An 18,548-nucleotide genomic window follows, 5' to 3' on the forward strand; every position below is an offset into this window, starting at 1 on the left:
CCTTCCTGTATGCAAAGACTTACTCCCTGAGTTTGAAAACAACCCAAAAAACCCACCAAAAAGATGTTGTAATAATAAAAAAAGACAAAGATAAATATCACTATTATCACTTTAGTATTATTTATATATTTATACCATACTCTGTTTTGATATCTGGATCAGTCAGCCCTACATTACCATGGAACTTTATCTGTTAGCTTCCTGTGTTGTCCTTCCCTGCATGCGTAGCCATTCATTTTCCTTTAATCCTCCAGTGATAATGGTATTTGGAAGAAACTGAGTTTGCTTTCCGCCATAGTTGTGAGAATTTGTATCTTAGAAGCGGCTTATAGACGACACCCTCGTTGTAGTTTGCGCTTAGATTCGAGCAGTGTTCTGGCAGGAACACACCTCCTGCATGTGTGTGTAACAAGGAATATGGAAATGTCATTTGCGTCTCCCTGAGCGTGCATCCCTTTACACCGCCGCAGCAAAATAAAAGCCGTCACACCTTGAAAATTAAGTTTCTTTTTACATGAAAACAAATTTAGATTATATATTGTATGAATGGATATACTGTATATAGTCTAATATGTACGCAGCATTGGCCATAATTTGTTTGAAAAACATCTCATACATCATAAGAATGTTCCTCTATGCTTTCTTTGGAAAAGCGCGCATTTAAATTGCCTGTCAGCTTCAGCGCCACAGCTGGTCGCGCACCTGATCCAACCCAGAATGGAGTTGGCGCTAGAAAAGTAAAGAGATAAAGTTTAACAGAAAGGCATTTCAAGTTCGTTAATGCATTTCTTGTCCAAGCCTATTAAAACTACCCTTATTTGACACTACCACCGGCAGTAACGTCTAACTTTACACCGTGTGCGTCTTCGAATGTCCGTTAGGAAATCTCTGTGTGGTAAAATCCATGTGCATGTGTGTTTTTTCTATAGATACTTAGGTTTCCTTTCACTTTCCAAACACATGCATATTCGGTTCATTGGAGACTATATCAGGGGTGTCAAACTCAAATACAGAGTTGGCCAAAATTTAAAACTGAACAAAGCCGCGGGCCACGGTTGAACAAATTGACTATTGCAGCCCGGAAGAGTTAGGGCTGCATGGGATTCTGGGTATTTGTTTTGTTGTGTTTATGTTGTGTTACGGTGCGGATGTTCTCCCGAAATGTGTTTGTCATTCTTGTTTGGTGTGGATTCACAGTGTGGCGCATATTTCCAACATTGTTAAAGTTGTTTATACGGGCACCGTCAGTGTAACCTGTATCGCTGTTGGCCAAGTATGCGTTTTGCATTCACGTGTGTGTGGGTGCTGAAGCCGCACATATTATGCGACTGGGCCAGCATTCGCTGGACTGGGTGAAAAGCGGACGTGACGAGTTTTGGGAGGAGCATTGAAAATTGAAAGTCTCCCGGGAGGGTTGGCAAGTATGAGATTTAGCGGTGAATGCGGTGTTACCGCGGCACCGCCACTGAATATAATCGGCGGGCCAGCTCTAGTGTTAATTTGATATCGCCTCAAGGGCCAAGTGAAATTACACGGTGGGACAAATTTGGCCCGTGGGCCAGAGTTTGACACCCACGCTCTATATTGTCCATAGGTATGAATGTGAGAGTAAATTATTGTCTATATACAATTGGCCCTGCTATTTTTCATTAGCCTGTCAATGAGCTGGTCCATTGTACGTTAGCATTAAGCTAGCAGCATCAGAGCCAATCTTTTTACTGTATAATTGTATTGCATGATTGTATGGCATCAATTATAGTGACTGTGGTATACTTACAGAATAAACTAAATTATAAATTCAAACTGGTAATGCAGTATTTGACAAACGGGGCCTGAGCGTAACAAAGTGAACGTGTTGTTTAGAAAGCAAGGTTTCTTTTTCAGGATGTCTTACAAGCACCGCTGCTTTGCCAATTTTTGATCCAACCCTTGATATTTTGTAATGAACTTTCCGAGCCAGTACCCTGGGAGAAGACCCACGCATCGCTAATATCTGGACTCACAGCAGAGAGCGGTTCGATATGTAGTCTAACTTTCACAGTGTGGGTTGCTAAGGTTCAGTGGTACAGGGTGAGGAGAGAATAAAAAGGGGAAAGCAGCCAACCTTGCTGACTTTGTGCATCATAAACTCGGAGGCCAAATAACGGTGGTCTTTCAATCCGCATCACGTTGACATCCCCGGTGGACAAATCCAGCTGGAAGACCGATGCGTTCATGTACTCAGTCCAAAAGATAAAATTGCGATAATGAGATATTCCAAATGGATGGTTAAGCTCTTTTCCGTTGTAAACCACCTGTGATGGAAGCACAACAACACTGGTATGCAATAACAATCATCTCATAATGGTTGAGCTTAATTATTTGTAAACATTATAAGAACAGTGTGACTTTATTGGGGGACATCTACACAGCATGTTTACTTGTAATATCTGTCTGATTTTTTTATCTTAATAGTCTTTCAGTACATGCACATGACAACATTTGGGCATCGCAAAACAAGGATGGCACTATACAACAAAAATAAATGATACATTTGATCGCACCTTAACACAACACGCTTCATTTGGTAGCAAGAACGTTATAAATACAAATAGAACAGAGCTGTTCTACGATAGCTTCACAAATCAGAACTCACCATTCGTCCAGTCCCATTGAGGTAAATCTTTTCGATGTGATCAAAGTAGGCATCGCACCAATACATGGTGCTGGAGCTGTGGTCCAAGGTCAGGCCATTGGGCCACAGCATGTTTGAGGTGACAAAAATATCTCGGTTTGATCCATCCATCCAGGCTTTTTCTATCCGTCCAATACTGTCATTGACCTCATCCTCTTCCCAGTCTGTCCAGTACATCCAGCTAACAAATGAAGAAACACAAAAAGTCAATCAAGTAATGTGCGTGCAATAATGATACTAACATAATCAACAATTTATCTCAATTTCAAGATAAACAGAAGAGTTTCAACAGTTTTTGGTTTCAAGGAACGAAGGATCCATATCTCACTCAATCAATCAATCAATCTCTTTATTGTCATTGTCATAATAACACTTAAGTCATACATGAACGATGAGATTTTGTTTGAGCTTTGTCCAGCGGCTTAGAAACTGCATTGATGTGCAGGCTGACAATAGTTTACATTTTAGAATTGTCAGGAAGATCGCAATAAGAGGGACGTGGGGGTGGGAACAGTCAGATGTCTGATGGGTGTTACGTTGATGTTGCAGCAATGCAATGTCCAGAGCACAATTATTGTGGTGGTGAAGAGTGAGGTAATAAGATGGTCCGGGGCAACAAAGGGGCAGGCTGTTCATTTAGCAGTCTCACAGCCTGGGGATACAGACTGTGAGACATTCTGGTGGTCCTGGCGCGAATCGATCGATACCTCCTTCCAGAGGGTAGCAGGTTGAAGAGGCCATGTGCTGGGTGGTATCTGTCCTTCAGGATGTTGTGTACTCACTTTAGGCAGCGAGTTGTGTACATGGCACTCATCTCTGGGAGTATCGTCCTTGTAATTTTCCGTGCCACTTTAACCACTCGCTGGAGGGCCTGTTGGTTCGCTTTAGTGCAGCTAGCAAGCCACACTAAAAATCCGTAAGTGAGGACACTGCTGATGGCACAGTTGTAAAAGTTGACCATTGATTTCTGACAACATCATCTACATCTTTAGTGAGGAAATAATTATTTGAGATGGTTTTTTTAAGTGTATCTCCTTACAAAGACAAGAACAGGCTATTAATTGTGGTCCCTTGAGTAAGAAGGTTGTTGAGTCAGAAACCAAATCCAAAACCCGCAGCCAAGGCAGCAAATAAGTGGCTCAAGAAGTATATTGGGATCCTGGATTGACCGAGCCAGTCTCTTGACTTTAACCCCATAGAAAATCTTTGGCAAAAGCTGAAACTTTCAGTTGCCAGGCAACAGCTCGAAACCTTCTTTAGAGAGTATCAGTAGAGATGAGTAGATCCAAATCCATCCTAAGAAATGTCTGATCTCTGTGTTTACCGACAAGGTTGGCCAGCCAAATACTAATTCCGATTTTGCTTGATATTAAAAAAAATGTACAATGTTTTACTTGGTAAAATAAAACATTTTATCACTTTTTTTCTGGATTTTTGTGTTGAAATTGTGCCTCTCTCTGTTAAAATAGACATACTGTAGTGGTTTATGGACTATTTAAATATATATAATCTATATAATTAATGGGGGATCAGATAAGTACCCCCCTCTCAGTAAATGACAAAACATGTAAATGAGATGTTAAAGCCAAATCACATGTTGGTGGTTAAACAATGAATGTGGTGAGCATGTCCGTGTCACAGCCACATGGTTCTGGTTTTAATTTTCAGTCTATTTGTGTGCAGTTTGTATAGTCGTGGCCAGAAGTTCAAGGAATTACTTAATTTCGGTGTTTCAATAACTGCGGCCTCAGTTTAAGCAGCAAAGTTTTGAAGGCCAAAGTGAACGAATGTTTACCTAAATCTGCTTTTCCCCAAATATCAGATGTGATAGAGTCCAGTTCAACCCCCACATTGAATAGGACAAGATTTATGAATGAATGACATGACTAACTTCAGAACCTCCTTCCCAGCAGGCACAAGACATTAAAACGACTTTGAAAACTTGTTGAATTAGGTACTGACGAACACAAACAAAAACATTTAATCAATTTTGGGTTCTGACTTTGATTTGACCATTGAATTTTGGTCATTTCCCAACCAATATTCTACAACACAAATACAACGTTGAAACAACATACTTTTTGACAACGTTTTTCAATGTCGGTTTGTGATGATGATTTGACCTTTGAAATTTGGTCATTTCCCAACCAACAACATGGATCCAACGTTGGACATCAACATTGTCTCAATTTACAAGTACAACTATTCTGGAAAAGTTGTTTCAAAGTCAGTTTTAAAAGGAAATTTATGTATAATTAACATTGTATCAACGTCTTGTGCCTGCTGGGTTACAAGTAACACACTTTCTTTCAATTCTGTTTTACATAATTATGTAAGCATTTAAAAAGTTTACTAAGACGAGCTCTGAATACGATTGTGTTTGTTATTCCAGTTTCTGACCACCATAGCTTTTACTTATACTGGACAAATTAGATACTAATAGTATTATCATGTTTGTTTTGTTTGGCGATTATTTGTTCGTTGAACCTATTCTTGATTTTTGAGTATGTGTACTGATTAAAAAGCAAGAACACTTTGTTTCAGATGTGGGGTTAGATTATCTGATTCAACATTGTTTGTAGTGGGAGCTGTTTATGTGTAAATGACTGATGAGCATGACCAGGGTTTGCTTCTCTAAGTCAGCTAGGATAAATTATAACTTTCCTGTGACTCTTAACAGGGCAAGTGGTATACAAAGTGTATGTATAGATGGAATATAATTGTAATTGGCATAACATAAAAACATTCAAATCAAAAAGAACTCAGAAGAATGCCAACACATACAAACTAACCAATAAGTCCATGAACATGGCAGAAGTAGCAATAGTGGGTAGTGCCGCAACACACTTCACACTACATTCTGTACCAGAAAAGCTTTTACTGTAAATTCCAGACTGTAAGCCACTACTTTTTTCCTGTGCTTTGAACCTTGCGGTTTATAAAATAGTGCGGCCAATTTTCTTCGCTAACTGCCATAATGTTTTGTGTTACATAGTTTTCATTAAAAGCAATCCGAAACACTGGCATTGTGTTATTGTTTGTGATATGGCGCCATCTGCTGGTTAAAAAGGTTCTTTTTTTTAATGCTTTGAAATGGAAGTCAAATCTTTCATAGCAATTTTCCTCGAAATTATTTTTCATTCATCACTCTAAGCAATGTTTGCAAGTTTTACAATATAACAAACCATTCTTACTTACTAAACTGTTCCATGTGTGATGTCTGTAGGAATGTTTAAGCATATTTAAGCTATTGTAATGTAATGAAGCTAGCATCATTAGCATTGGTTAATGTGCTAACACGTTTACCAGTGTCAGTATTATTAACTTACAATGGCATTATTTTTCTATTCTTTTAATTTCACAAATTACTCAGTAGATTCATCAAAACGTCACCGTGGGGTTATTGAGTCTGTTTAGCTAATTGGAGAGGTAGCTTCCGCAGCTAGTGGGTCCATGACGATGACTTATGTTGTTTGATCGGCCGTTTTACTGCCAAGTTACAGAACCGTTTGGAAACAACTAAGGTATGTAAATAAACATTTACAAAATATGTATGTGTAAATACTTAAGTGTACAACGTATATATCTGCATCTTAATGAAGCTAGCATCTTTAGCATGAGCTAATATGCTAACACATTTAACAGTGTCAGTATTTTTAACTTACAATGGCATTATTTTTGTCTTGTTTCATTTTCACAAATTCCTCAGTAGATTCACCAAAACTTCACCGTGGAGTTATTGAGTCTGTTTAGCTGATTGGAAAGCTAGCTTCCGCAGCTAGTGGGTCCATGGAGATGACTTCTGTTTGATCGGCCGTTTTACTGCAGAGTTACAGACACCGTTTGAAAACAACTAAGGTATGTAAACAAACATCTACAAAATATTCATGTGTAAATAGTTCATTTCACAACGTATATCTGTATCTTATAGTCTGGTGCAGCTAATATATGAAAACAATATATTTCTCTTTAACTTTAGTCGGTGCGGCTTATAGTCTGGAAAATACGTTAACTATTTTTCAAAGCCTGCAAAATAAGGTTCTGCTAATTACAAAAGGAGCATTTTTTGCAAAAAACAAACAAAAACAAACAAAAAAACAAAACATATTAAATTATTTTCAGAATAATCATCACATATGATGATTTAAATCTACATTTAAAACACTTCCTTTTGGTCTAAATCAGTGTTTTTTAACCAAAGGGCCGGGGCTTGTTGTTGGGCTGAAACCAAAACATATCTGTTTATGAGCTGTGATTCGTATGCCGCAGCAATACTCAGTTGTAATACACTTTTACACCACTCGGGGCAATAATCAAATAAATCAAACAAACAGAAGAAGTCCGGAGCTGAAGTAATCGAGAACTTTTTTCAGCGCAAAAATTATGACTAAAGTAGTGAAACTGTATTTTCATTTGCACCTTCATTGTATTGACAGTTTATTTAAAAAAAACCCCATTAAATTATGATTTATATATATTTGTTTAGGTACACTGTATTTATTTTAGTTGGGTGTAATTGTATGCATATTTATTTTTCATCAGGTTTTTTTTTTAGTCTCTTCTTCTGCAGTTAATTTGAATACTATTAAAATTGTCACGACGCGGGGTCGTTCTCCCGGGAATGCAGAACGGACAACTCCGGACGACAGCGTGAGGTAGGAGATGATTTTAATCTTCTCAAAAACTCTTGGCAGGGCATGAGGTAAACAAACATAAACTATGGCGTGGATCAAACACAAAACTGTGGCATGAAACAAACAGCATAAACTATCGTGTGGGACAAACACAAAACTGTGGCATGAAATAAACACGACTTAGACACGGCATGAATCGAACAAATCTTATGTGGACAAGGCATGAAGCGAACAATGACACCAGGCCGACTGACTGGCAAAGGCAAACTTAAATAATGCCTCTGATTTGTGCTTGGGAAGCAGGTGAGCACTAATCAGAGACAGGTGAACACAATGAGTAACCATGGCAACCAAAACAAACTCACAGGTGCAAAAACAAGAACTAAAAGGAGTCCAAAACTAACAGAAAACACAAAAACATGATCCAGACCGCGGATCATGACAACAATGTCTAATCAGCTTGACCTTAGCCTTGATAATAATGAAAATATCTTATCTTTTGGAAATGTACACTGTTTGAATATTCATCCTGAAGCTGCTATTTATTTTCCAGACATGGTCAAAAATACACTTTATAAACATTATATACTGTTAATTCACCCAGTCACAACATTAGGTACACAATGTATGTCACTGCATGTTGCATAGACTTAGACAAACTTTATTGATCCACAAGGGACATTTTTCCACACAGTAGCTCAGTTACAAAGGATGGACAGTGCAAGGATGGAAAGGATAATGCAAGTATAACGCAGACTAAAAATGTACCGTAGTAGCAATATAAAATATAACATATGCAATGTGTACATATTATGTATACAGTATATGATATATTATATAATATATACAATTTATAAAAATGTATTACCATGTACAATATTGCAGTATATGTAACAGCTGCAGCATTAAATAGAAAGTCGATCCAGCAGAAAATATACACAAGCATTTGGGTTTTATTAATAAGCACATGCCGCGATTATAGTAAAATACTTTTTTTCCACCTGTGTTTGTTTTATCTCAAAGCCTGAAACTGAGAGGGAGGAGCTTCTCCCCTTAATGTCCACTGAAGGACATCCACCTCGGGGTGATGTCACAACGTAGCCAGACTGAAAACCCCGCGAACAGAGAATCCAAAATGAATGAACCTTAGGATTTGATGCTATGGCATTGGTTAACACAGGTATCAAACTTTCTAACAACTGCTATAAGTCTGAGAAGACGGAATTCATCATAGGTCAGTGGCCTTGTGGTTAGAGTGTCCGCCCTGAGATCGGTAGGTCGTGGGTTCAAACCCCGGCCGAGTCATACCAAATACTATAAAAATGGGACCCATGACCTCCCTGTTTGGCACTCCGCATCAAGGGTTGGAATTGGGGGTTAAATCACCAAAATGATTCCTGGGCGCGGCCACCGCTGCCGGAACAAGGGGATGGGCCAAATGCAGAGGGTAATTTCACCACACCTAGTATGTGTGTGACTATCAGTGGTACTTTAACTTTAGGTTCTCTAGACTAAATCCACAACTTGCTTTACATCAAAATGCAGCAGTTCATTCCAGCCATCTCTTGACACATTGGCTTAAAGCTGTTTCCTTTGATTTCTCATAAATCAATGCATGTGAGAACTGATGTAGGCTTAAAAAAAGATCTATTTCATACCGGAGTGACAAGCCTCACCGGGGGTATTGTTCTGCGAAACCGCTGGGAAGCCATGATTCCTCTCCCTGCTGAATTGCTCTTGTGTTTCCAACAGAGAACTCACCTTAGACTGCCAATGCCAAATCAGACCTCTTGTGCAGAATCCCAACAAGCAGGTAGATCACAGCAGATATATAAATAAACTGGAACGATTTCCCACACGTAAAGGCAAATAATCAAACAACCCTGGCAACGTAAACTGAGCATGATGTTGCTTCACTAATCATTCGGGCTTATCAAGTCAAAATGACGCCTGACTACACTTCATCACAACATCTATTCCCCACGAAAAGTCGTTTGTACATTTTGTTGGTTAGAAGCCACAGCAGATATGACATGTTTGAAACAGGAGTGGGTCAACAATGTGATTTGTTGTCTCGTAACAATGCTCAGAGGATTTGTTCCTTTTGAGCGTTGCTGAGTGAGCAATTTGGCCTCCTGATTCTCATCCCTGCTTATAACTGAAGAGTGGGGAGTGAAGGATTAAAGAGAATCAGGAACAATCATCGATATGGTAAATGGGTTATAATTGTATAGCGCTTTTCTACCTTCAAGGCACTTTAAGCGCTTTTGACACTATTTCCCCATTTACCCATACGTTCACTGATGGCAAGGCCCTAACCACGACCAATCAGGAGCAAGGGTGAAGTGTCTCGCTCAAGGACACAACGGACATGACCAGGTTGGTGGAAAGTGGGGCTTGAACCAGGAACCCTCAGGTTGCTGGCACGGCAAGTTGGAAGTAAGAGCTGGGAGTGACCTCAGAGTTCCAGTTAAGAGGTCGCAAACCAAGATGGCCATGTCCAGGAAAGCTTTTTTTGTAATTGCCTTGTCTGAATATCAACAATTTATAGGAAAATATTGACTTTTTCCACGACCTTCAAACATGGACGAACAGGAAACGTGTATAGAATGTGTATACTACATGACACAGCCGATCAGCTGCTGTTGACGGTCCCTGACACAAGGCTGAAGCTTAGAGGTGACAAAGCTTTCGCCGTTGCTGCTCCCAAGCTCTGGAACGACCTACCCCTGAGTGTTAGACAAGCCTCCTCTCTTCCTGTTTTTAAATCTCTCTTAAAAACATACTTTTATTCCATGGCATTTAACACTGAGTGATATCCATCCTGCAATGGCGCCCCATAATACACCTGCTGTGAACCTGTTTTTATGTTTTTATTTATTCTATTTTAATTACTTATTTTTTATCGTGTTCTGTTTGTGTTGTGTTGTGTTTGCTCGGTACTCGTTTTATCTTTTAACCTGTTCATTGTACAGAACTTTGGCTACCCCTGTGGTAAATTTTAAATGTGCTTTATAAATAAAGTTGATTTGATTTGATTTGATGAAAAAAATATTAGTTTACACAGCAGTAACGTTGCCATACATATGCGTTCAACAATACATGGTATATGCGGGGTTCGTACACCTTTTCCGTTGCCAAATTCAAGCACTTTTTAAGGACTTTCAAGATCAATTTTTCCTGTTTTTCCAATACCCCTCAAACGGCGAAAACCAGTGTGAATCAATCCATAGCCTTGTTGTTTGAGGTCACAAATGCTGTCTGTAGGAAAAATCTGCTAAAACCTAAGCCTAACATTGAAGCAGCAGTTATCATTAACTGAATGGGGCATAGAAAACGAAGCTCGTTTCTGTAGACCATTCAATGTCATTGGTGTTTGCAAACGTGTCTCCATTTGTGTTGTTTTTCACATTTTTTGTTCTTTTTCTTACTTACAGCACTCAAGGACATCGAACAACACGGATTGATTCACACCGTATTTGTGCTTGTAAACTGCATAATGTGATATAAATACACGCACCCTCAAAATGTCAATTTCACTCATTCATTAACAAAACTGTTCCACATTAATACAAGGATAATCAATTGAGGGAAAATATTGTGTTTGTTTCACAACACATCAGCCACCTTACATTAAGCATATCTAGCCTTATAACTGTGGCTATGATAACAAATTAACACAAAGACAAATTTGAACTTTTTTTGCTTTCACTGAGGTAGTCAGACAAGTTAAGTAGACAAAATGAAATGCATACAACCATGTTGTGTAAAAACTACAAAATCGTTCATATTAACTCAGCTCTAAGTTGTGAAAAAAGTTACAAATTATACATTACATGACCTTCACAGTACAAACAAGTCCAATAGTGTAACCATTTGAATGCAGTTAATCAAAACTGCTTTAACTGAGGTAGTCATACAAGTTAAGTAGACAACCAAAATAATGGAGCAAAAGAATCATTAAAACGTCAACCTGCCGGCATGATGGACCGATGCACCACTGTCCTTTTGGGGGCGACACAGAGCCGTATACACGGCTCTGGCATGACAACAACCTAATGTAAGGGTTCGTGCAAAGTCAACAGATCAAGCGTGTAGCTTTCATTTTTAAGGAAACTTATTTTAGTTTTTTCCATTTTATAATTAGCCTATTGAGTCAGACTGCCGAGAAATATGATGAACATTTCCAAGCATTTACAAGCACTTCACCCAAAATTCAAGCATTTTTCAAACCTTGAAAACACAACATTAAAATCCAATCATTTCCAAGGTTTTTAAGCACCCGTACGAACCCTGTATATGGCTTAATAGTGCGACTAAAACTCATCAGAAGTGCTGATAACGGATATTATAGAAGCTCATATTATTGTTTAGATTCAGAGCGGCCATCATTGAAACCAACATTGTGATGAAAATACCTAGATTTTCCGAGTAGGAAGTCCGACTTCATGAGGCGTTCCAGTTTAAATTCCGACAAAGAACTCGGAAATTCCTACTTTCTAATACAAATGGAACACAGTATATGACTTACTGTGTGCCCCTTCACCAGACAGGAATAACATTATACATCGGCATGATGCTTGAATATTGCACTTTTTGCAATATTTCACTTGTTTTGACATACAAAACGAAATCCAACCTACTAGCAACTTTCACACTGATACATTGGCATGGGAAAGGAACATAGTAAATGTCTGAATATTGTCTAAATTTAACTTTATGAAGATTTATGTGCACACTCAAAGCATGAACAAGTTATACCAAGACGCAAAGGATGGGAATCGAAAACCGGTTCTTGGTTCTCAGTGTATTAATTCCTTAGAATAGCTTGCCATTTTGTCTAGTGGTTCTTTTAACAGTTCTTCTGGGTGGGGATGAAGTCATTACGCAACACTCGTAGTGATGTCAGATCGCAAAATGGTGGCGCCTGGTCGGAACGAACACTAACATTTTACAAGAAAATATTGCAATAGCGCTACTTGTAATAATTAAAAGGCTGCTATATCATCAAGAGGAGGACATACGAGGAATATGCAACAACTATAAATGAAAGTCGCATTTTTGAACGGCACCTATTTTATCTCAGCAGCAGTAACTGTCAGAAAAATTGTATATAAATTATCAAAACACTTTCCGTTCTGAGTTCCCAGTGAACAGACGAAAGCTGTCTTTGTTGCACCAAGCCAAAGGCTTGGAAAATTCCGCTGTGTCCGATAGGAGGAGACGGGAGGGGTTATCTATTGTCATCCAAGACCTGCTCAAGCTCGATGCAGGACCAGTCCAAGCCCGAAGCATCCTTTTATTTTGTGTTAATGTGACCAAAAACAATGGCTGTTTACATACCCCCCATTCCTTTAGAAACATCTGTTATGTAAACAGGGAATATCCAAATAAAAGAGGAGACGTGAACCTTTTTTCGTTAGAGCGTGGGTGACACTATAAGAGGTTACAGGTCGACACGTTTCTCCTCAATTGAGCCAAATTTAATTCTGACTCTGTTTAATTCCTTGCTTCTTGTCTCGTTTAATAGATGTCATCAGTGTTTGAACCTGACAGTAACGCTACCACGCCATCCGAATACAACATATATTATTTTGCCGCCTATCATGTTAGGGCTATTATTTGTCCAATTTAAGTGAATGCACCCCCCCCCCTACACATTTCCATTACATATAAGATGTCCGGGTCTAATAGAAGTGTGGAAATTGATGTTCTGTGTACCACACGCAACCACCCACACACACACACACACACACACACACACACACACATACACACACACTCACACAGCAGGCCTAGACAGGAAGAGGACAGAGTGTAGGTACACAGAACATCAGAGGGTCAAATGTGCGAGAAAATGAGAGCAGACAGTGTTGACAAACAATGTTGCAACCTTGTGTGAGAACCGCAGGTGCAGAAACACAAAAGAAGAATCCCTGTGGGATGCAGTAACTGACAGATCGAATTTCCGTGCAACGTTCATATTGTTGTTACTCAGTCAGCGTTTGTGGGTCTGATGGACCCGTTGCATTTTGTGGCTTTTAATGCCTCACAAACACTTTTATGTTAAAATACTGAACAGATGTTTATTGGGATAAGGTAAACATCTGTTCAGTATTTTAACATAAAAGTGTTTGATTTTAAGGCATTAAAAGCCACAAAATGCAACGGGTCCATCAGACCCACAAACGCTGGCTGAGTAACAACAATATGAACATTACACAAGGGTTTATATCGATCATGATTCATGTGTGTTATTACAACTACAGTACATACGATTTTTGGCCAACCGTGTACAAACAAAACATGAAATGTGGGCTAATACTTTACAGATACTGTAATATGATTGTTCGTGTTTTTCAGTCAGTACAGATTCATGTCTTATCGCAGTGTTGTGCATTACAAACTCAAACGTGTTTCGTTTTGACATACAAGCTAGCTTATCTCTTGCCATGGTTAGCTTCTGCGGCTAATACCGTAGCACACCGACATGTTAGTATGCTAGAAAAAGAGATCCTCAATGGTCACTCTTTCAATAACAATATCTCTACAGTTTGGTTGATATGCAGGCTACAGAACGTAAATGAAGTGTTGTTGACGGTTTTTGAATGCATATTAAAAGGGATTTAGTGGTAGAATTGATTGCTCCTATTAGCTGCATTGCTAACCACCAATAATGAGCCATTTTTTATGTTGGAAAGCGGGGAAAAAAACAAAACTTTTTTGTCTTCTTGTCTCTCATAATGACTGTGAACGTTAGGCACAATTCCCAAAAAATTGCAGTTCCCCTTCAAGGGAAATTAAGTTGTGTCAATTGACCAAGTACGTGTGAGGTGCATCACTACGATTACTTAAATGATAGAATAACAAATCAAGTGTTGATTGTGCCTAAACTGTGTTAATAGGCAATCTACCAAAAAAAAATATTGGAAAACTTTAATTGAGTTCTGCAGCATCTTGTCTATCGTTTGCTTTGCCTCAATTAACAAAGGAAATGATGTATTACGTCTACAGAGGAACAAATCAAGAAGGTTAACCGTGGCTAATGAGCTGGTAGGAGTGGTTCATCTCCAGGCATAAAGACAAACATCTAATTTCTTTCTCAAAAACAAAAGAGCTCCACTGAATGATGGTGTTTGTGAGCAGTGAATACACTTCTTATATATTTTATTTAGCTTTTCAGTACTGAAGAGATTAACTTTGATACAATCTAAAATAGTCACAGCCAGTTTAAAGCAGAGGTATTGAACTGAAGTTGTTTCTGGGCCACATTTCCATAAAGCTCAGGGCCAAAGGGCCAGACTTCTCCCTTCACGTTTAGTCTTTTATTGTAAATTAAGGAGAACCAGCGTCCTCTACAGTAGACATTTGATTTGGTTTTATTTATTTTGTCAGCGTTACAAAAGCATTCTGCATTTTTTAAGAACTTTCTTCAAAAAAGCTAGTCTAATCATATCTATGGCAGCACTCTAGTGATGCTAAGAATCTGCTGCACAATTATGATTTTGCTTTTAACTGAACTTGCCAGCCACCAGTTGAATAGCCCAACTGATGAAAACAAGAGGACCTAAAATGGAACCTTGGGGAACACCACTAGTATAACTAAAGAAGTTGAACAAAGGACTACGTACTGCATCTGAAGTAAACAAGCTATAGCAACACATTAGTTACATACAGTTAAAGTACACACTAGGTGTGGTGAAATTACCCTCTGCATTTAACCCATCCCCGTGTTCCACCCGCTGGGAGGTGAGGGGAGCAGTGAGCAGCAGCGGTGTCCACGCTCAGGAAACATTTTGGTGATTTAACCCCCAATTCCAACCCTTGATGCTGAGTGCCAAGCCGGGAGGTAATTGTAGTTTTTTATAGTCTTTGGTATGACTCGGCCGGGGTTTGAACTCACGGCCTACCGATCCCAGGGCGGACACTCTAACCACAAGGCCACTGATCAGGCATAAATCACATTACCAAAAAATGTGTAACTGCCATAAGGAGTGGATTTAAAGGGGTGCTTTGATAAACGCCTCAGTTATGTAAATTAAAAGTTTAGATCGGAGTGTTGCAAGGTTAAAATGTCAAGGCGAGGATCTGCCAGTGTGTTTACAGTGGTCCAAGTTCCTCGATACGACAGGGGTATTTTAGTGATTTTAGGAATTAGCTGCAAAAAAATGTTTCTTTCACATTTTGAACTAAACTCAAGGGCTGGTTTGGTGTCAATCCTGGCCAGATCTGGCCCTCTTGCCGCCAGTTGAATAGGCCTGGTGTAAATAAGCTTAACAGTGTACGTTTATTGTTCCTTTGAAATAAGTCAACACACAAACATGAGTACACCACTAAGAGAAAATGCACACACAAATATATCCCAACTAAAACATCATTCCTTACCTGTTAAGAGGGTCGACCACAATGGCTCGTGGGTGTGACATGTTCCCTTCCAGGAGCGTTTTCCTGGTTTCTGAGGATCTCTGCAATCTGGCAACACTGATTGTCTTTCTGTAGCCATCATTGGTCCAATACAAGTTATTCCCAATCCAGTCCACAGAGATTCCTTCCACATTGTCGAGTTCTATGAGCAAATCATTGGATCAAAATGTTGGAATAATGGGTAGGATATACCTAGGATATACACCAAATTTCATATAGATCTTGATTCTTGATGTAGCAAACTTTAAAGGGGACCTATGATGATTTTCATCTACATTTAAAACACTTACTTGTGGTCCAGATAATGCGTATTTGATATGCTTTGGTGTACATTTTGCTCTATAGTCACTTTTGTAACCCGTTTTTTGAGTCTGTCTGCACAATGTTTGATTCTGGAGGTGTTTCCACATTGCAAATGAAACCACACCCAACCCTCTCCTAAACTGTACACTGTTTAAATGTACATTTTGAAAGTGTCACCGTTATTTTTTTCCTGTCATGGTTGAAAATAAATCTCATAAACATTATATAGCATACACCGCTCACAACATTAGGTACACCTGCACACTTGCCGATTGATTCAGAAAAAAAAAAAGCTGCTTTTAGCAGCATTATTGTCACTGAATGTCACTATGCACATGCCAAGATTAGATGGAAATAATACATCAACCTTCTATTTTTTCTGTTTTCTCATAGCCTGAAGCTGACTGAGAACTTGACCTAATGTCCAAATAAGTGCATCCAACTAGCTGTGACGTCAGGACATAGCCTGACTGCAGAAGCATCCAAAATTGCGTTCAAGCTCAAATCAAAATGAATGAATGCATGCATGTGTTTTGATGCTTTGGCATTATTTGACACGAGTATCCAACATCATAACAAAAAAGTTGTCAAGACTTGGACTTTGGCGTGGTTTGTTTCTCCATGGTGCAAAGGATTTGGACCGGACATGGCGTGAAGGTAAATACGTGATTTAATGATAGACTATAAAAAGTATAAACAAAAGGCGCACACAAGGCGGGGAACAAACTTGGCTAATAAAACAAAACTAGCACAAAGGCAGAACTATGGAAAAAAAGAAACAAACAAAAGGCGCTCACAGCGGAGGTACAAAACAGTGGCTTGAATAAACAAACAAAAAAACTTACTTGGCAAGAAAAGAGCAGCATGAACTATGACCTGGACAGAATAAGCAGCGTGTCAAGAGTGCAGAGCATGAATGTGATGTCGCCAGGCCGACCGACAGAAAATGAAAAGCTTAAACAACACAGACATGATTAACAACAGGTGCGTGAGTGCAAATGAATCAGGTGTGTGACATGAGGACAGGTGAAAACTAATGGGTTGTTATGGAAACAAAACAGGGAGTGAAAAAACAGGAACTGACAAAATCCAAAAAAGCACATGGCCAAACAAAACATGATCACACAGACATGACAAAAGTCAACATTCATCATAAGTCTCCTTTCAGTGCAATACTACCAACTATTCAAGTGACGGGTTGAAACAATTACAATATCTAAAGTTAATTAAATATAAGTCATTGTGATAAAACTATTTAGGGAGACTGAAATCACTACATAGATTGAAAAAAAAGGTAAACATTATTTATTATTAATTAAGAAACAACATTTACTGACTAGCAGAAACTAGTTTTGAATAAAATACAGTTCAGTACCCCGGCTTATATATATATATATATATATATATATATATATATATATATATATATATATATATATATATGTATATATATATTTATACATATATATATATATATATATATATATATATATATATATATATATATATATATATATATATATATATATATATGTGTGTGTATATGTATATATATACACACACACATATATATATACACATATATACATATGTATACACATATGTAAATATATATATATACAGTATATATATATATATATATATATATATATATATACACATATGTACATACATAGGCACATATGTATACATACATACACACATATATACATATATATATATACATACATATATATATATATATATATATATATATATATATATATATATATATATATATATATATATATATATATATATATACATATACATATATGTGTGTGTGTATGCATATATACACACATACATACATATATGGCAGAGTGTTCAAATGGTCAGAGTGGTGTTGCTTATACAGTATCAGAATTTGGAGAGATTTATCCTGAATAAATTACAAAGGTGTTTTAATATAGTACTTGGATAATATTATATAAATATAATATATATATAAATAGATAGGCAGTTTTACACTTTATTTAAAAAAAGATAATGATACTCATATGACAGCACTATATTGGGAAAAATGTAATACTCAGAATAACCAAATAATTTATTTAGGTATAAATGTCACAGGTTATATTGCCAAGCATCTTTGACAATCACATCTTGATCGTTAACAACACACTTTTTTCTTTTATTAATACGCCAAGCTGATATAGTATCTAAACACGGCATTATAGCTCTGCGCTTCGGTATCGGGTTAGGAGCACGATATCTTTTGACTTATCCAGCTGTTGTGTGTATTATTCACTGGCTCATATGATAAATGTAAGAATTATCAGCACTGCACATATACCAGTCAGGGCATCCAGTAAAAAACAAATTACATGCTCAAAGCTTAGAAAATGCACTAGCAGCACGGAAGAAGACCAGTTCTAATTTAGGACACAATATATATACATCCTTAATATTAAACACTATTAATAGACAGCATATAAATCTAACTTATGTGTTTGTTCTTATAACACTTAATA

The 18,548-nt window shown here is 37.9% G+C and overlaps 1 protein-coding gene across 2 annotated transcripts in view; it reads right to left on the reverse strand.

The window, feature by feature from the left end:
* The window catches only part of lrp1bb (low density lipoprotein receptor-related protein 1Bb), a 1,021,613-nt gene that overhangs the window by 504,799 nt on the left and 498,266 nt on the right, over positions 1 to 18,548 (reverse strand). For both annotated transcript variants that reach the window (XM_072912020.1, XM_061926507.1), the window contains 3 exons: positions 15,694 to 15,874; positions 2,636 to 2,855; positions 2,105 to 2,294 (listed from right to left, as the gene is read on the reverse strand). In XM_072912020.1, the coding sequence (XP_072768121.1) occupies positions 2,105 to 2,294; positions 2,636 to 2,855; positions 15,694 to 15,874 (591 nt within the window). The remainder of the gene's footprint in view (positions 1 to 2,104; positions 2,295 to 2,635; positions 2,856 to 15,693; positions 15,875 to 18,548) is intronic.

The sequence above is a fragment of the Nerophis lumbriciformis genome, linkage group LG31 (assembly GCF_033978685.3).
Source record: "Nerophis lumbriciformis linkage group LG31, RoL_Nlum_v2.1, whole genome shotgun sequence".
Taxonomy (NCBI): domain Eukaryota; kingdom Metazoa; phylum Chordata; class Actinopteri; order Syngnathiformes; family Syngnathidae; genus Nerophis; species Nerophis lumbriciformis.